The 13,749-nt window shown below is 37.2% G+C and overlaps 1 protein-coding gene across 1 annotated transcript in view; it reads left to right on the top strand.

Annotated features, from left to right (window-relative positions):
* NWD2 (NACHT and WD repeat domain containing 2) overlaps window positions 1–13,749 on the top strand; it is a 47,849-nt gene that overhangs the window by 25,996 nt on the left and 8,104 nt on the right. Inside the window, exons 5-6 of the mRNA XM_042053361.1 lie at window positions 11,639–11,839; window positions 13,405–13,549. Coding sequence (XP_041909295.1) covers window positions 11,639–11,839; window positions 13,405–13,549 — 346 coding nt within the window. The remainder of the gene's footprint in view (window positions 1–11,638; window positions 11,840–13,404; window positions 13,550–13,749) is intronic.

Below are 13,749 nucleotides of genomic sequence, written 5' to 3'. Positions count from 1 at the left end.
AGAGAATGCAGGAGAAAGCCAAATTATCAAGATTTACACAGCCTTTTAAAGATAATTTAAACAATGGTTACTGAAAACATATATTATTTTCACTTTTCTACCAATTATTCAGTAACACAGCCAGGAACTGCGGAATTTTTTGTCCAGTCATCCCAAATTACTTTTACTGTAGAATATAGAGTACTAGAAGAAGAAGAAGAAGGTTTAGAGAGCAACAACAATCCTCCATTTTGATGTTTTTTGCTCTTATCTATTTACTACAAAGAGAAGCCCAAAACCTCTAAATTTTTCACGCTGTGACAATCTTACATAGTAGTCTATCACCATTGTATTTTCTAGTTCTTGTCTGATAGTTGGCAATTTTTTCCATGGATGAAGGTCAAAATAGTGTTGTTCGGGGGGGTAAAAACCCTTCAAAACAGGCACTCTGAGTTCCTACAGGAATCTGCTGCAGAATTTTTAAACTTTTGGCTAATGATTTGACCTATTACCTGCAGGCAGTACTTAATATTCAGTGTTTGTATGCTTACCGTTAATTGTAAGTCAAATAACCTATTATGTAAACATTAGCGTTAGAAAAGTTATGAAGATATCCCAGTAGAAAGGCACTATTTCATTTTATCCCATCCTTGAAGAAGTATGGCAAGGGAAAGCTAAGAAAATTCTTAAAGTTGATTTTTTCATCTGTATTATAAATGGAAAACTAATATTGGGTAGTTTTGAAGAAGAACAGGTTTTGAAATATGGCAGTTGTAAAGATAACTTTATGAAAAGATGGATTTATATTTAATACAATTTAAATTATTTGGAATAGCAATCTCATTGTGATATTTGGTGATGTGAATTGGCTGTAAAGATTTTTGACACTCTGAACACTTTAAGTGGTGCTGGGTTTGATATTCCATAACCTTTGTCAAGTGCCTAAAGGGTTTGGTGCTTGCCTAAGTTTTTTCCTTCAGTTCAGCTTCTTTGAAGATACCTTTTGCATTTTTACATTCTCTCCTTAACTGTTTAGATCATTAGTTTCTTTTCATAGGAAATAGTACTTTTCATCCTGCAGCTGTGCTGCTGTCCTTTCTGTCCTCCTCTGAATTTATAATTTAATGAACAGTAAAAAGGCTTCTCTCCCTCCAAGCACATTAAAAGCAGGGAATGCATGCAAATCACCCAGGAACATTAAAAAGGGACTAACAATTCTACATCAGTGAAGTTCACTGGGCCATCATACTGGTAGTATTGCTGGCAAAGGAAAATTATACTTTTCTTGTGCAAGGAGTTTTCTAATAGTTTCTTTTCATATTTGAAGGACTAGACTGATAAAGTACCTGTTCAGAGAGTACCAGCCACCAATTGTCCCAAATAACAAAACCCAATGCCAGCTGGCTTGGAAAAAAAGAATTATTTGTAACAATTAGCACATAAAGATACAAAAATCATAAATAAAAGTTATCAGAATCAAGAAACTAGTCAAAATAAATAATATAGGCCATTCTACATGTACTTGCAAAGCAGAATTGATGTTATCCTCTGGTACTTGTTTTGCATACTGTGCTAAAGTCTAAATTATGGGTGCATCATGATCTGCTAGAACTAATGTCACTTATACTAAAAATTTTTCTGAGGGCCTCCATTTATGTTATACTTAAAATGTGTTTATTAACAATGTTTTAGGTGCTTCACTCCACACTACACAGTCATGGGTCATATCAGGCTCTCAATGACTGCATTACTCTATGAAAGTTGTGAAATAATTTTCTTGGCATTTAATTACAAAATTAGGTTTTCATTTGTGGACTCAGTGATTACCAATCTGTTTAGTTCTAATAAGAAGGGGAAAAAAATTTAAAAATAATTTGCAGTGAAATGTCATGTCATGTTGCAACTAGTTTCGATATTCCTGAAATCAGGAGGGGTGTTAAAAATTCCGTTATACTATCAGCTGTCTCTGCCTCTTATAGTACTCATTAATTAACACTTTCTAATACCTTCATAGTGGCTGTGTATGTTACTGAGAACACACAGCTTAACTGTGTTACAAAAAATCATAAATATATCAGTCTTTTTCCAATAAGGAGCGTGTGTATGTGCGTATAGTGGGATTTGGATAGGTTTTGCAGTCCTAGAAACCCCTTCTCAGCTGATGTAACTTTAGAGTTTACTACAGACTAGATGCCTCTGTCAATCCCTTAAGTGTCTTATTCAGCCCTTTTTGCCTTGTTCAAATTTACCTCCATCTAAGCTCTTTGCATCATAGTTTAACACATTAATACCTTCCCAAAATGGGAGTTTAGAAACTTAGCTGCCTTTCTGATAAATACAAGAAGGAGCATATTTCACAGAAAATAAAGATACGGCCCCTTCTTGCATACAAAGAGGGCAGTAAGAATGCAGAGGAGTGCCGCCTTTTAACAGGGTTTGGTGTCCAGAAGCCAGTTCCCTGTCCTCCCAGCTGACTACATTGACAGGCTCAGACTATTTTCTTCCTTTCTGAGTCCATGATACCTGTGTTCCTGCTCAGGAAGGCACATTTAACAGCAATAGTAGGAGAAGCTTTTCCCCATCAGCCACACTTCACCTGTGACATGCAAGACAGTGTTTCAAGCCCTTTCACAATTCTTCCTGGTTTGGATGAGTGTTGTGATTATTTTACAAAGCAGGGGAGATTACACCACCATGCCTTCCTCTAAAGGACAATATTGATCTCCTTGCTATTTCCAAGAAAAGTACATTTCCCATTCTCTGTAGGAAGGGTAGTCATTTCCACAGACAAGGTTATTGACTTCAGTCTGGGCTGTGTGCTACGGTCTTTTGTTAAACCTAACCCTTTTGGTTTGTTTTTTTTACCCAGTTCCACTCTTGTCAAGTGTTACAGGACCTGTCAGAGAGTTGACAGAAATCTGGACTGCAGTAGGAATTACCTGCAAGGTCCTTAGCTTTATGTGGAGGGAAAAATGTACATGCCTGTCAAGAAATCTCCCATGCAATTTCAAATAGAGCAACGTGAGAATAACACATTTGTTTAGAGGAGAATCAGAGTGAGTGAGCACCTCAGATCTTTAGGCAGAGGTAGGCAAAATCTCCTCCAGTCCTTCCTCTATGCTATCTTTATTCGCTGACTTCTTCCCCAGTTATATTCTTTTTGACTCATTTTCTCACCTGCATCTATGCTTATCTATGATCAAAGTCCCAGCAGTGATAAGCAATGAAAGAAAAGGCAGCAAAATTAACTAAATTGGTGCTGCATGATCATGTAGAAGACAGGGAGAGTGTGGAGGAAGACCATTGATACTTTCTCAGCCAGGAGAAAGGAGAGTTCTGATGAAGCAAAGTGTATAAGGGAAGTAGGTCATGAATTTCTTCTGAGGAAGCACATTTCACTCTGTATGATAGACTGTTAGCTCCTACACACTATGTCCTGAGAAATTACTCATCCTTGTTTCATATCTCCTTACCACTAGGGAAAAGCTTTGAGATTTAAAAATACTGCACTGTGGGTGAAGTTCAGAGTTGAGGGAATGGGCTCATTTACAGCCAGATTTGGCTGCTCTCTTTAATTTTCTGAAAGGACAGGTCAAGCGTCAAGAAACTCCACCATCATTTTCTTCTTTTCTACACCTTTTATGTCAGGAACTGTACTCACAACAAAACACTTCAGCACTTGCACCTTGTTCTTCCAGTCCCAGTTACAGTCAGTTTTCTTACTGTAGGTAGTTCAACAGCCCTTTTTGTTTTTCATGGAACTGTGATCAAGACCTGTCTCAAGTTTCTGAAATTCATATAGCCCCCTCAAGGTACTTCTACAGTTCCTCCAGGGAAAAAGGGAAGAGAGAAATTAGGGCATGGTTCTGTGAAACACCACACTGCAATATTTCTCAAGCCAAGGAACATAAATATATATCTGGGCAGGTGGAAAAACAATTCTCAATACAGAAATGTCTTTATTATGCCTTCAGTTTCCTATTTGCTTCAGCAACTTCAATTAAAAATTGTATTTCTTATGTTTTCTACAGTTAGCTGAAGTTCTAAAACTAATTCTTTTTACTCACAGGCTTCAACCTATGGAGAAAAAGCAAATGAAAAATTTTTGATACTGTTCTATGGTATCATTTTTCCCTTTAAAACTAAACAGGACAAACAGTGTAAAATAACAGTTCCATCGCTGCTGATACATAAATACACATCCTTTGCATATCAAAATAGAAATACTCAAAATAAAATGCTTATTTTGCAAGCTATCATTAGCCTCATTTTATGGATAGGCAGTCTGAGTCAGTGACAAAAGTATCAGGAAGTTAGAAGTTCCCATACTGAGATGTAGTAAAAGTGGAAAGAAGATTTAAGACATCTGCAGCAGCTCTAATGTTCTGTCTGATCAGCTGCACTGCCTTACAACTCTTGGCAGAAGAAGGAAAATGCTGTTAAAAGACACTTTGACCTGTACATCCCAGAAATCAGATTATGACATTTTTGTCCTTTTTTCATATTTTTGATTTCTAATGGTAGTATTTTTGGGAGACTTAATACCAATGCAACATAACTTTTCTCCTTTGATAAGCAAGAAAAGCAATCAAATGTATTTATTTATTTATTTGGAGAACCTTCTCCCTGTATTTTTATCATGAGATCCTTACACTGTACCTCATTGCAGCTAGAAGTACAATAAAAAGGAGTAGAGGCAATTATTTTCAGGACATCTGGGCACCAGCTACTCTGGAACTCCAGCTTCCTAAAACTTGGCTTAGATTAAACATAGTATCACAGCTTTCTTCATCTTGGTTTCAGTTTTCAGTACAATAGCTTGGAGTTTGCCCTAACAAGCAATTAACATGTATATTCCATTGAGGTAAATTGTAGTAAACATACTTTTCTGGTTTTGGTTCCGATGGGTCACTGTTGTTTATCCATTAGCATTTTTGCTTTGAATTTGAAATGGGTTGGCTATTTTTCCCTGAAGATATAAAAAAATAATAAAATAGGACATTCTTTCCTGTTTGTTTTTTGGGAGTAAATTCTTGGTTTCAAGGCCTGAGAGGCAGGGACCCAGCTAATCCTGTTATTTGAATTTTCTTTTTTTTTTTTTTCCCCCAAAATGTCTCTGGCTGCACCTGCACATCTTGCATCATGTAAGTGATTTCTACAGGATACTGTTAGAACACAGTTACAATATACTTGCAAGAAACCAAAAAGAGCTATAGTTGTACTAAGTTTCTTAGAATGGGATGTTAAATAGAAGGCCCTGAAAAACTGGTATCCTGACCATTTGATTCAGATTTTCAAGGTGTGGTTTACTGTATACTTGGTAATATCCATTAAGCCCACATTTCTGCAGACAAGGAGGGTAAACACACCTATATGTTACAATTCTGTGTGCCTTCCTTAACTTGAATGGCTTCCTAGGCAGGTTTGCACATGCAAATGCGCTGTCTTACCACCTCCAAATTCAATATGAAAGACAACATCTTTCATATTTCATGAATGTAGCCAGTATGCATGTAAAAAGTAAGATTTGAAAACAATGGAGAATTTCTTGTAGTTACGCTGAAGTAATTCTGTCTCCATACATACAAATAAAGCAATTGAAAGAAATTGATGGGTGCTGGAATCTGATCTTACACTAAGTATTCTTTTTAGAAAAAATATTTAGATGAAATCTGGTGCTAAATATAAATGTCAATCTTTCACTTACTTTTTTTCTTTATGTGTCACTTTTGTCTATAGAAGTCTGGTCCACAACTTAGTAACATAGGTTTTATCAGCTAACACATGTATGAACATCCCAGGAATCAGTAGAGAAAAAATCTTATTTGTCTGAGAAAAAATGGCTATTTGACTGAAATGAATGGCTTTAAAGAGGTAAAAAAGGTTTTATTTGATAAGAAAGATTTTACTACAAAAGGAAGGAAGCCTAGAAGCACAGGTTGAGGAAGCAGGGAGTTAGGTCTCTAACTACAGGATGAACAGAAGGCAATGAATAGTAAGTGACCACAGGAAACAGTCCAGAGGACTTTGTAGCCCTTGTCAGTCATGCAAACTGTGGAAAGGTAACATTCTTGTTTCTGCTGCAGTAAATAAATACTCAGTTACTTACACAATGCTGTGAGACTGCTTGCACAGAAAGGAACTGCAGTAGCAGGGCCTTTGATGTGGAACTGTTACCCCTTCTTTCATGCCCTGAACCCTGATGAGAGGGGTTTATACGTGGTGTCCACACACTTGTCCTTCTTGCATTTCAGGGCAGGTTGTGAAACAGGGCCTTTGCTCCATGGATGTGCTTCCTTATTACGTGCTTTGCTCTAGATGGTAGCCCACAAGCTACAGCCTGCTCCTCACCAGATTTCTATGTGAGGCCTCCTGCTGAGGCATGGCATGATACCAGACTGCAATCCACAGCTCTCCTGGGAATGGTAGAAGGACACCTCTGGGACATAAGAGAGATCAGCCTTTCCCAACCCCTGACAACAGATGAACTTAATACCCCACGGTGTTTTAAAAGCACTTAAATCCCTCCAATTTTCAGCCCACAGTGTGAAGCATTCAGCACATCTTCAATAATGTGAGATACTCATTCTCCTAATGGAGCTGTTCTACTTTGAATAAGTGATCTTAGTTTAAGCTTATATTAATTTAGCAGGCTGAAATCTGAGTCACTCAGGACCTCATCACAAGGGGTCACGGCTTTCCTCCTTCAGTAGTGAGCAGTTTCTGTAAGAAGGACAGAGCTGAGAATTAGGAAAAACAGCTTCTGCTACATGGTTATGACTTAACCATTGCATACCTGTCCCAGCTCTGAGTCCCTGCCCAGGCTTAATTCCCTGCATTTAATTCCTGTGTCACATGGGGACAATAATACTTCCTAATTCCTCATGGATCTTGCAAAACCAAATTGTTTAAGGGGTGCTTAGTCCTGTACACAAGGAAGTATATTAAGTTAAAAAATTAATATTTTTAATGGTTATATTTTATGGTTAGATTTAATTCCTTCAAAGATGATTTCTTGAATGCTTGTTCTTCAAAAAGCTGGCAATCCAGGACTGCTCTGTGAAGAGGCAGAGAGGACATATGTATGCACTTCAGTGTCGCATGTCTTCACAAGGACTAAGAAATAGGACTGATTCCAAGTAGCCCAGCAAAAGATCATTGGTTCAGATCTTTCTTCTGTTGGCAAAATGGCAAAAAAATTGTTGCTCTTAAGTTGACAAGTACCTGAAATTGCTTCATAAAACATTACAAATCTGACTTCTCAAATGTCTTCATTCAGATATAATTTCTTTAAAAAAAAATTAATTAAACCAATCAGTAATTAATATAATTTGCTGTTATTTGATAGCTGTTTTTTATTAAAATTACCACCAAATGTCTTAGATGGAATTAAATATATCTTAAATTTCAGCTTGTTCTGGTTTAATATAATGTATGGCATTAGAATTCATGAATATTTTTGTGATGATGTCTGAACTAATCATATGACATGCCATGTGAATCCCTCATCTCAAAATCAAATCTAAATCTACTTTGTGTCCTCCTTTTGGTCATTATTGTGTCTGCGCCTATAGTTGTAATATCTTTCCACACCACGAATATTAGAATGAAAAATACTTCCCATCTTGTTCTCTACAGTAGTTTTTTAACCTTAATTTAATAATGATTTCTTAGCCCCAGGCTCAACAAAACATCCCTGGAAGTGTTCAAGACCACAATGGATGGAGCTCAGAGCAGCCTTGTCTGTTGGAAGGTGTCCCTCCCCATGGCTGGGGACTTGGAAGTAGATGATCTCCGTCCCTCCCGACCCAACAACCTAATACAACCTCCCTAATACAACCCAACCCATTCTGTGATTCTGTGAAAGCTAACAAGGCTACTGCTGAGGTTGCTGAGGGTTTTATATGTTTGTCATCCTGGTAGTTTTATACAGTTCAATCACCTTCAATCTAATGAATCTTTAATTTGTTGTTTTACTATTAAAGGAGAATGACTCATTAGGTGGGAGATTTTGCTTCACGAGTCTGCATATAAAAATGTCTCTTGATATTGAACACAGTGTAAACATTACTGTTCCCTTTAAAAATAATTTCCTATAAAAATCATCAAAATGCTACAATGCTGTTATCACAAATTGAAGTTTTAGGTTCTTACTGTATAGTGACTATAATATATTTGAAAAGGATCTGAAATAATGATAATTCTTATTTGCAGACTAAGTATGAAACAACAAATATTGTGAGAAATTATATTTACTTTCAATCCTGTTGCTTCATTTTTCTAAGAAGAAATCTGCATTTACTTGAATGTAGAAAGAAATGAAGATGGGGCAGATATTTGAAGAGGCTGCTACAAGCCTCTGACACAGTTCAGACACTGAAGCTCCTGAAGGAAAAGTGCAGTTCACAGCTTCTCATTAAGGTTTGAGTGGTTTTGTGGTGCCCTGATAGGCTACACTTACACAGATAGATATGAATTTAACCAGAATGACATCAAAGGGAAGGAGGTACTTCCAAGCCTTACCTGCAAGACAGGAAGATGCCATTTTCACAGCCTGTGCCGGCAAATGCACCCATCCTAAGGCTGTCATGCAGCCTCAGAAACAAATAGTGTATTAAAATTCCAGCAAATACATATAGTCTGTTTATATTAGTCTTTCTTTTTATTTACTAGTGCCACTGCTAATGGAAAACATGCAGGGCATCTAGAAGAAGGTGAGTTTGGGTGAAGAACTGTTCCTCAGGAACAGGGTGTGTTTATGTGGCGTAACCCAGCATTTGAGCATTAGTTTCTCAGTAGAAAACAGCTGCGCTTACTCAGCATGCCTCCTGCTCCCAGCCTGGGGTGTGATACCACAGTCCTTCAGAAAACCAGTGTTAGTCACTTTTGCACTCCCCAGAAAAATGAAGAGTTTTGTTTCAATACCTCCAGTAAAACTGGTCTGTAGGTTGAGGCTAGTCTGAAGTTACCAGAAAGCACAGGCACAACTCCATGAAGAGTTTTCTACCTCATAAAATTTTCTACCAGCCTATTCTTCAAATGACTACACAGAGTCAGGTGTTAATACCGGAACCTCAGGCAACTCCTGTTAGGGCTCTAACAGGAACACAGCTGCAGTGCAGTGCCTGGCATTGCCCTGCTCTAAATGATACACCTGCTCAGCACTGTATTTATTTGCTGGATGATGTCAAAGTTCTTTCTTATTGTGTTTTGCTCAAGTAGTCAGGAGGATAATCCCTAATACAAGATTATTTGCATAACATCTTTTGCAATGACACATGAGAGGTATAAAAAACGTCTTGTCTTTTCATTTTAGAGGAAAACCCAGTCATTATTTAACTATAGTATGGTGGAGAGAGAACAGTATAAACTGTACCAGAGAAGCAGAAAAGTACACAGAATAATTCCAAAACAAACTTAGTTGATTAAATGCAGTACATTAAAATCAGACATAATAATGTTGACATTTTAGTATTGTTAATGAAGGGCCCAGCTACTGATCTTTACTCAGGCAACTGTCTATTGAACCCACTGGGCTTACATTCAGAAAAAGTGCAGTCTAGTGAATTCTAAGTAATAATTTCTATACAAGGTAAAAGCTCCTCTGAGAGAAATTCATGAGATTTCTACAGCAACCTGAATGTGAAGAGGCTTTCCAATTCAGCATGATATAAATTATTAACCTCACTTGAGTGAAGAAAGAAAATAATACTATATTTTGTTTAACCTCCGCAGCTTCAGAATTCCAAAATTATAGGGCTCTATTAATAGATCAGAACAGCAAAAGCTTCGAAATTTTCCCCAGCTATCTCATCGTGTGAAGCAATGCAGCCCTTTCTGAGGGGAGCTACTAGCTGGAATGATCACGAATCAAAAATAAATTTAGATTATAGAAATACTGTATCATTTTATTTCATGAAATTTGTTATTATATAATTCTAGTTACTGAACACATTCATTCCATTCTCCTGACTCCTTGATGTGTACCCTGAATGAAGCTGTGGTGGGGTCTGAATGGGCAGCCAGGCAAACTCAATTTTCCCCTAAAGCCTTTCTACTGGAGAAGCTTCTTGAAGGACCCAGATGGTGTGACTTGTCAGAAACTGGAACCTGGGCCATATGAACTATCACAATTCCTACATTCCTTTGCTTCTCCTAAGCAGTGGACAGACATTGACTTTTCCTGTTCACCAGCTCTTTGTCAGTGCCCCTCTGTGGAGGATTCCAGCTACTTGCCATCAGAGCCAGCATGGTAGTTCATGTGAGTTCTGCCTAGTCTGCTCCAGGCAAAAATCAGCCAGGTTAATTTACACAATGTCAGGTGGGGTCTGAGCTAACTGGTTTTCCCTGAAAGGATTAGGAAGTGTTCGTGCGCTGCTCTGATGTCTCTGCTCTGGGGCTGCAGCATCTGGCATGGTGAGCCACTGGAGTACCATGTGCCAGCATAGCTGGGTTCCACAAAGTGTTCTGCTGCTTTGTGCTTTTATAATCAGTGAAGCAGGCTTCATCATCATCAATTACTGATTTTCAGGGTGTTCTTCTGCTGGAATAGTTTAAAACGACTTCACATTATGACAAGTGGTTTAAAAATAATGAATATTTAGACGTTATTTACAAACATGGTCATTTACATTTTTAGGGCACTGCTATATTTGCATTGGCATTACTTTACTAAGAGATCTTTCTGATTCAAGTCAAGATTCTGACACTGTTGGTTCCTCTCCACATTAAGTACTCCTTCTCATTAACTCAAGATCTTTGCTGAATACATTTAAAACGAGGAAAGAATTTTTTTAAATTTCATTTTAAATTAAGTAAGAATTCTCAGTGACTTCTGTGGACCAAGTATTTAATGCAGAATTGATCTGATGATCACAAATTTGAAAAAATTTGTCAAAAGATTGCAGTAATTTTCTATAACACTGTTGTCTATGAAATTGTAGGGCATTACAATCATATTTTTATAAAATGTTTACAGACAGTAAACTACAGAATTTTTTTTTTTTTAAGAGTATATTTAGAGCATCACAACCAGTGTTTTAATCCTTGTTTTTGAAAGTGAAATGTCTCATGTGCCACGGTTTAAGAACTGACTTCCACAAACCTTTACCTTCATGCAGAGGTACTAAAGTGGGGTTTGATCCATTTCTACTCAGTATTTGCTGCTTCCTTGCTCCACTGTTCATTCAGTGGACAGCTACTGGGGCAAATACAGCAAAGGAATAGAAGACAGCAAAGCGGTTTGTGGTTCTGCAACACTGATCCTTGGTGTTGCTGGTATAAGCCACCTTTCCTTTTGCATGTGAGGATAATCTCAACCTGTGACTAATGGAGTTCAATAACACATGAGTCAATACCGTGCTAGGTATGTAGGGTATTTTTGAATTACTTCTTTTGAATGCCTTTGTATTTTTACTACCAGTTAGTACTATGAAAGATAATATATCTACTTCAAATTTTCTAAGTCATCATGGTAAAATACAGCTCAGTACAGTACCCTTACCAATAATTCCTGTCACACATTACCTGTTTCCCTTCCTAGTCATTTCAAAGTCATTACACTGCTACCAGACTTACTTTTATGAAATTCAGATCCTGAGGATGCTTTTTGCATAATGTAAAAGAAAAATTTAATCCCTACTTTCCTCTAAATACATAGGGCCTGTTGGGAGAGAAGTATGGGAACATCCGAATACCAGGGGAAGTTGAGTCAGCAGAATTTGAAATGATCCTGGATGCTGCTATAGAGGCCAAGCTAGAGACCAGGATTTTAGAAGAGTGGTATTGCAGGGATGAGAACGCAGTTCCGCCAGCATATTACCTCAGACCAAAATCTGAGATGCTGAAGAACCAGAATACGGTAAGTCACAGTCACCTGCTCACAAAATTTTTCTCTATCAGTTACAGTGGCAGCAAGGCCAGGCACTTGCTGCTGTCTAAGAATTAACTTCTACAGCCCAGTCCACACCTGAACAGCTGCTGCTGTGGTGCTCCTTTCCTGTACATGGTGAAGGGAGCAGCTGCAAAACACTAAGGAACACAACTCCTGCATTGATGTGCCCTCTGATAACAGCTAGAGCAAGTGGACTTGGATCATCTGCAACCTGTTAGGGCTAGTGGGACAGTTGTACAGATTTCCCTTCCCTGATGTTGTAACATGGAGAACTCAGGCTCTTTGGCTTGGTATTGTGCATTTGCTAGATTTCAATGAATAGTACTTGCAGAGGAAATGCACATTTTCCCTTCTATCCCCATAGAAGAAAACTCTAACGGTCAAACAAGTGCTTATCACTGTCCTGAGTCAGATGTCATGCTTTTAACTTACTAACTGTAATCTAACGTAAGATTTTTGAACACTGTTAATTATCATTTTTAAAGCAGGCATTTGTCTTTCATTGATGACAATAAAAAGTGTATGTATTTCTCAGGGCTTAGTTCTACCCTCCTGTACATCCAGTATAAACCCAAGGACATATTTTAGTGTACAAAAAATGAAGTCCTTGAAAGAGTTTTCACTTCCTTTTGAGTGCATAGTGTATAATTGGGGGGTTTTGTTATTAAATCTTTGTACTTTTCCTGAGGCTACTGGTAACACAGGACTAAGTAAAAAGATGTTCATAACTTAAAGCTGTAACTTAAAGATGTAACATAGATATAACAAATACGTAACATAGAGTTACTTGTCGTAAACTTATAGAAAGCAATAAAAGATACACAGCCCTGACAAGTAAGAGTTGCTAGGGAATTTATCCTAGAGGTTCCACCCTCCAAGAAAACTGGAGACCTGTGAAACATTTCAGCAGCAGTAAATAAAACCTAGCTGCTTCAATGAAAGCACCAGTGTGGCATTTGCAAGATACCATCTGAAAGGATTAGTGAATTTATATTACAGTTCCTCTCTGATAACAGTAAGGTTAGTGTTACTATAGCAATGAATGAATGAATGTAATGTCACATATAATCCTTTATTTTTAAAATATGGTAGCTAATATAAGGCACTTAATTACAGGTACCAGGATCCTCATTTTCAGTTCTGAGATCCAAGTTTAGATTATTATCATTATTACATCTCATTAAAGGAGTGGTAATTTTAGCAGTATTACTGCGGCTTTATTATCATTATTTCAGTCTTGGTTCTCAGAACCCTCTTTCCATAAAGGTGTTATTTGCCTTATTCTTGAAAAATACTGCATTAGCTGCCTACACGAGGGATTTAGAAAATATTCCAAGGAGCTAACTCTTAAAATTCTAAAATGGAATACATTATGATCATCTGCAGTATAAAACATTTTACTTCTATTTATTTTTGTTAGTATATGTGCTTCTCTGTTACCATATTTTTGGCGTTGCATATTAGACTTCTACTTTCTGAAGTTGTATATGTATGCATCACACCTACTTTTTAACTATGGATATTTTTAAAAGATGGAATCTTCTTCAAATTCTATGAATGAGAACAAATGGCAAGATATATCAGAAGAGATTAAGAAGATTTTTAAGACTGCTGTGAAATTGCTGTATGAGAAAGGAAAAATGAAACACAGCCAAGCAAAGAGATATCTTTCCTCTGGTAAAGTTCACAGTAACTATTTCTATGTATTCATTTATTGTGTTTTCTGTCAACCTTTCCACAAACATGAAAATATATTTCTGTTGGCATTTCTCATATAATTAAAGGGGGGGGGGGGGGGGGGGGGGATTCTTTTTTATGATTGGTTGAGAAAAAAAAAACAAAAAATAAAAATAGAGATTTGTAGGTTTTGTTTTTTT

This window comes from Corvus kubaryi, unplaced genomic scaffold (genome assembly GCF_017639235.1).
Source record: "Corvus kubaryi isolate FWS band 111438036 unplaced genomic scaffold, C.kubaryi_AGA036_p1.0 split1-131, whole genome shotgun sequence".
NCBI lineage: Eukaryota > Metazoa > Chordata > Aves > Passeriformes > Corvidae > Corvus > Corvus kubaryi.
This window is presented reverse-complemented; position numbering and strand designations above follow the sequence as displayed.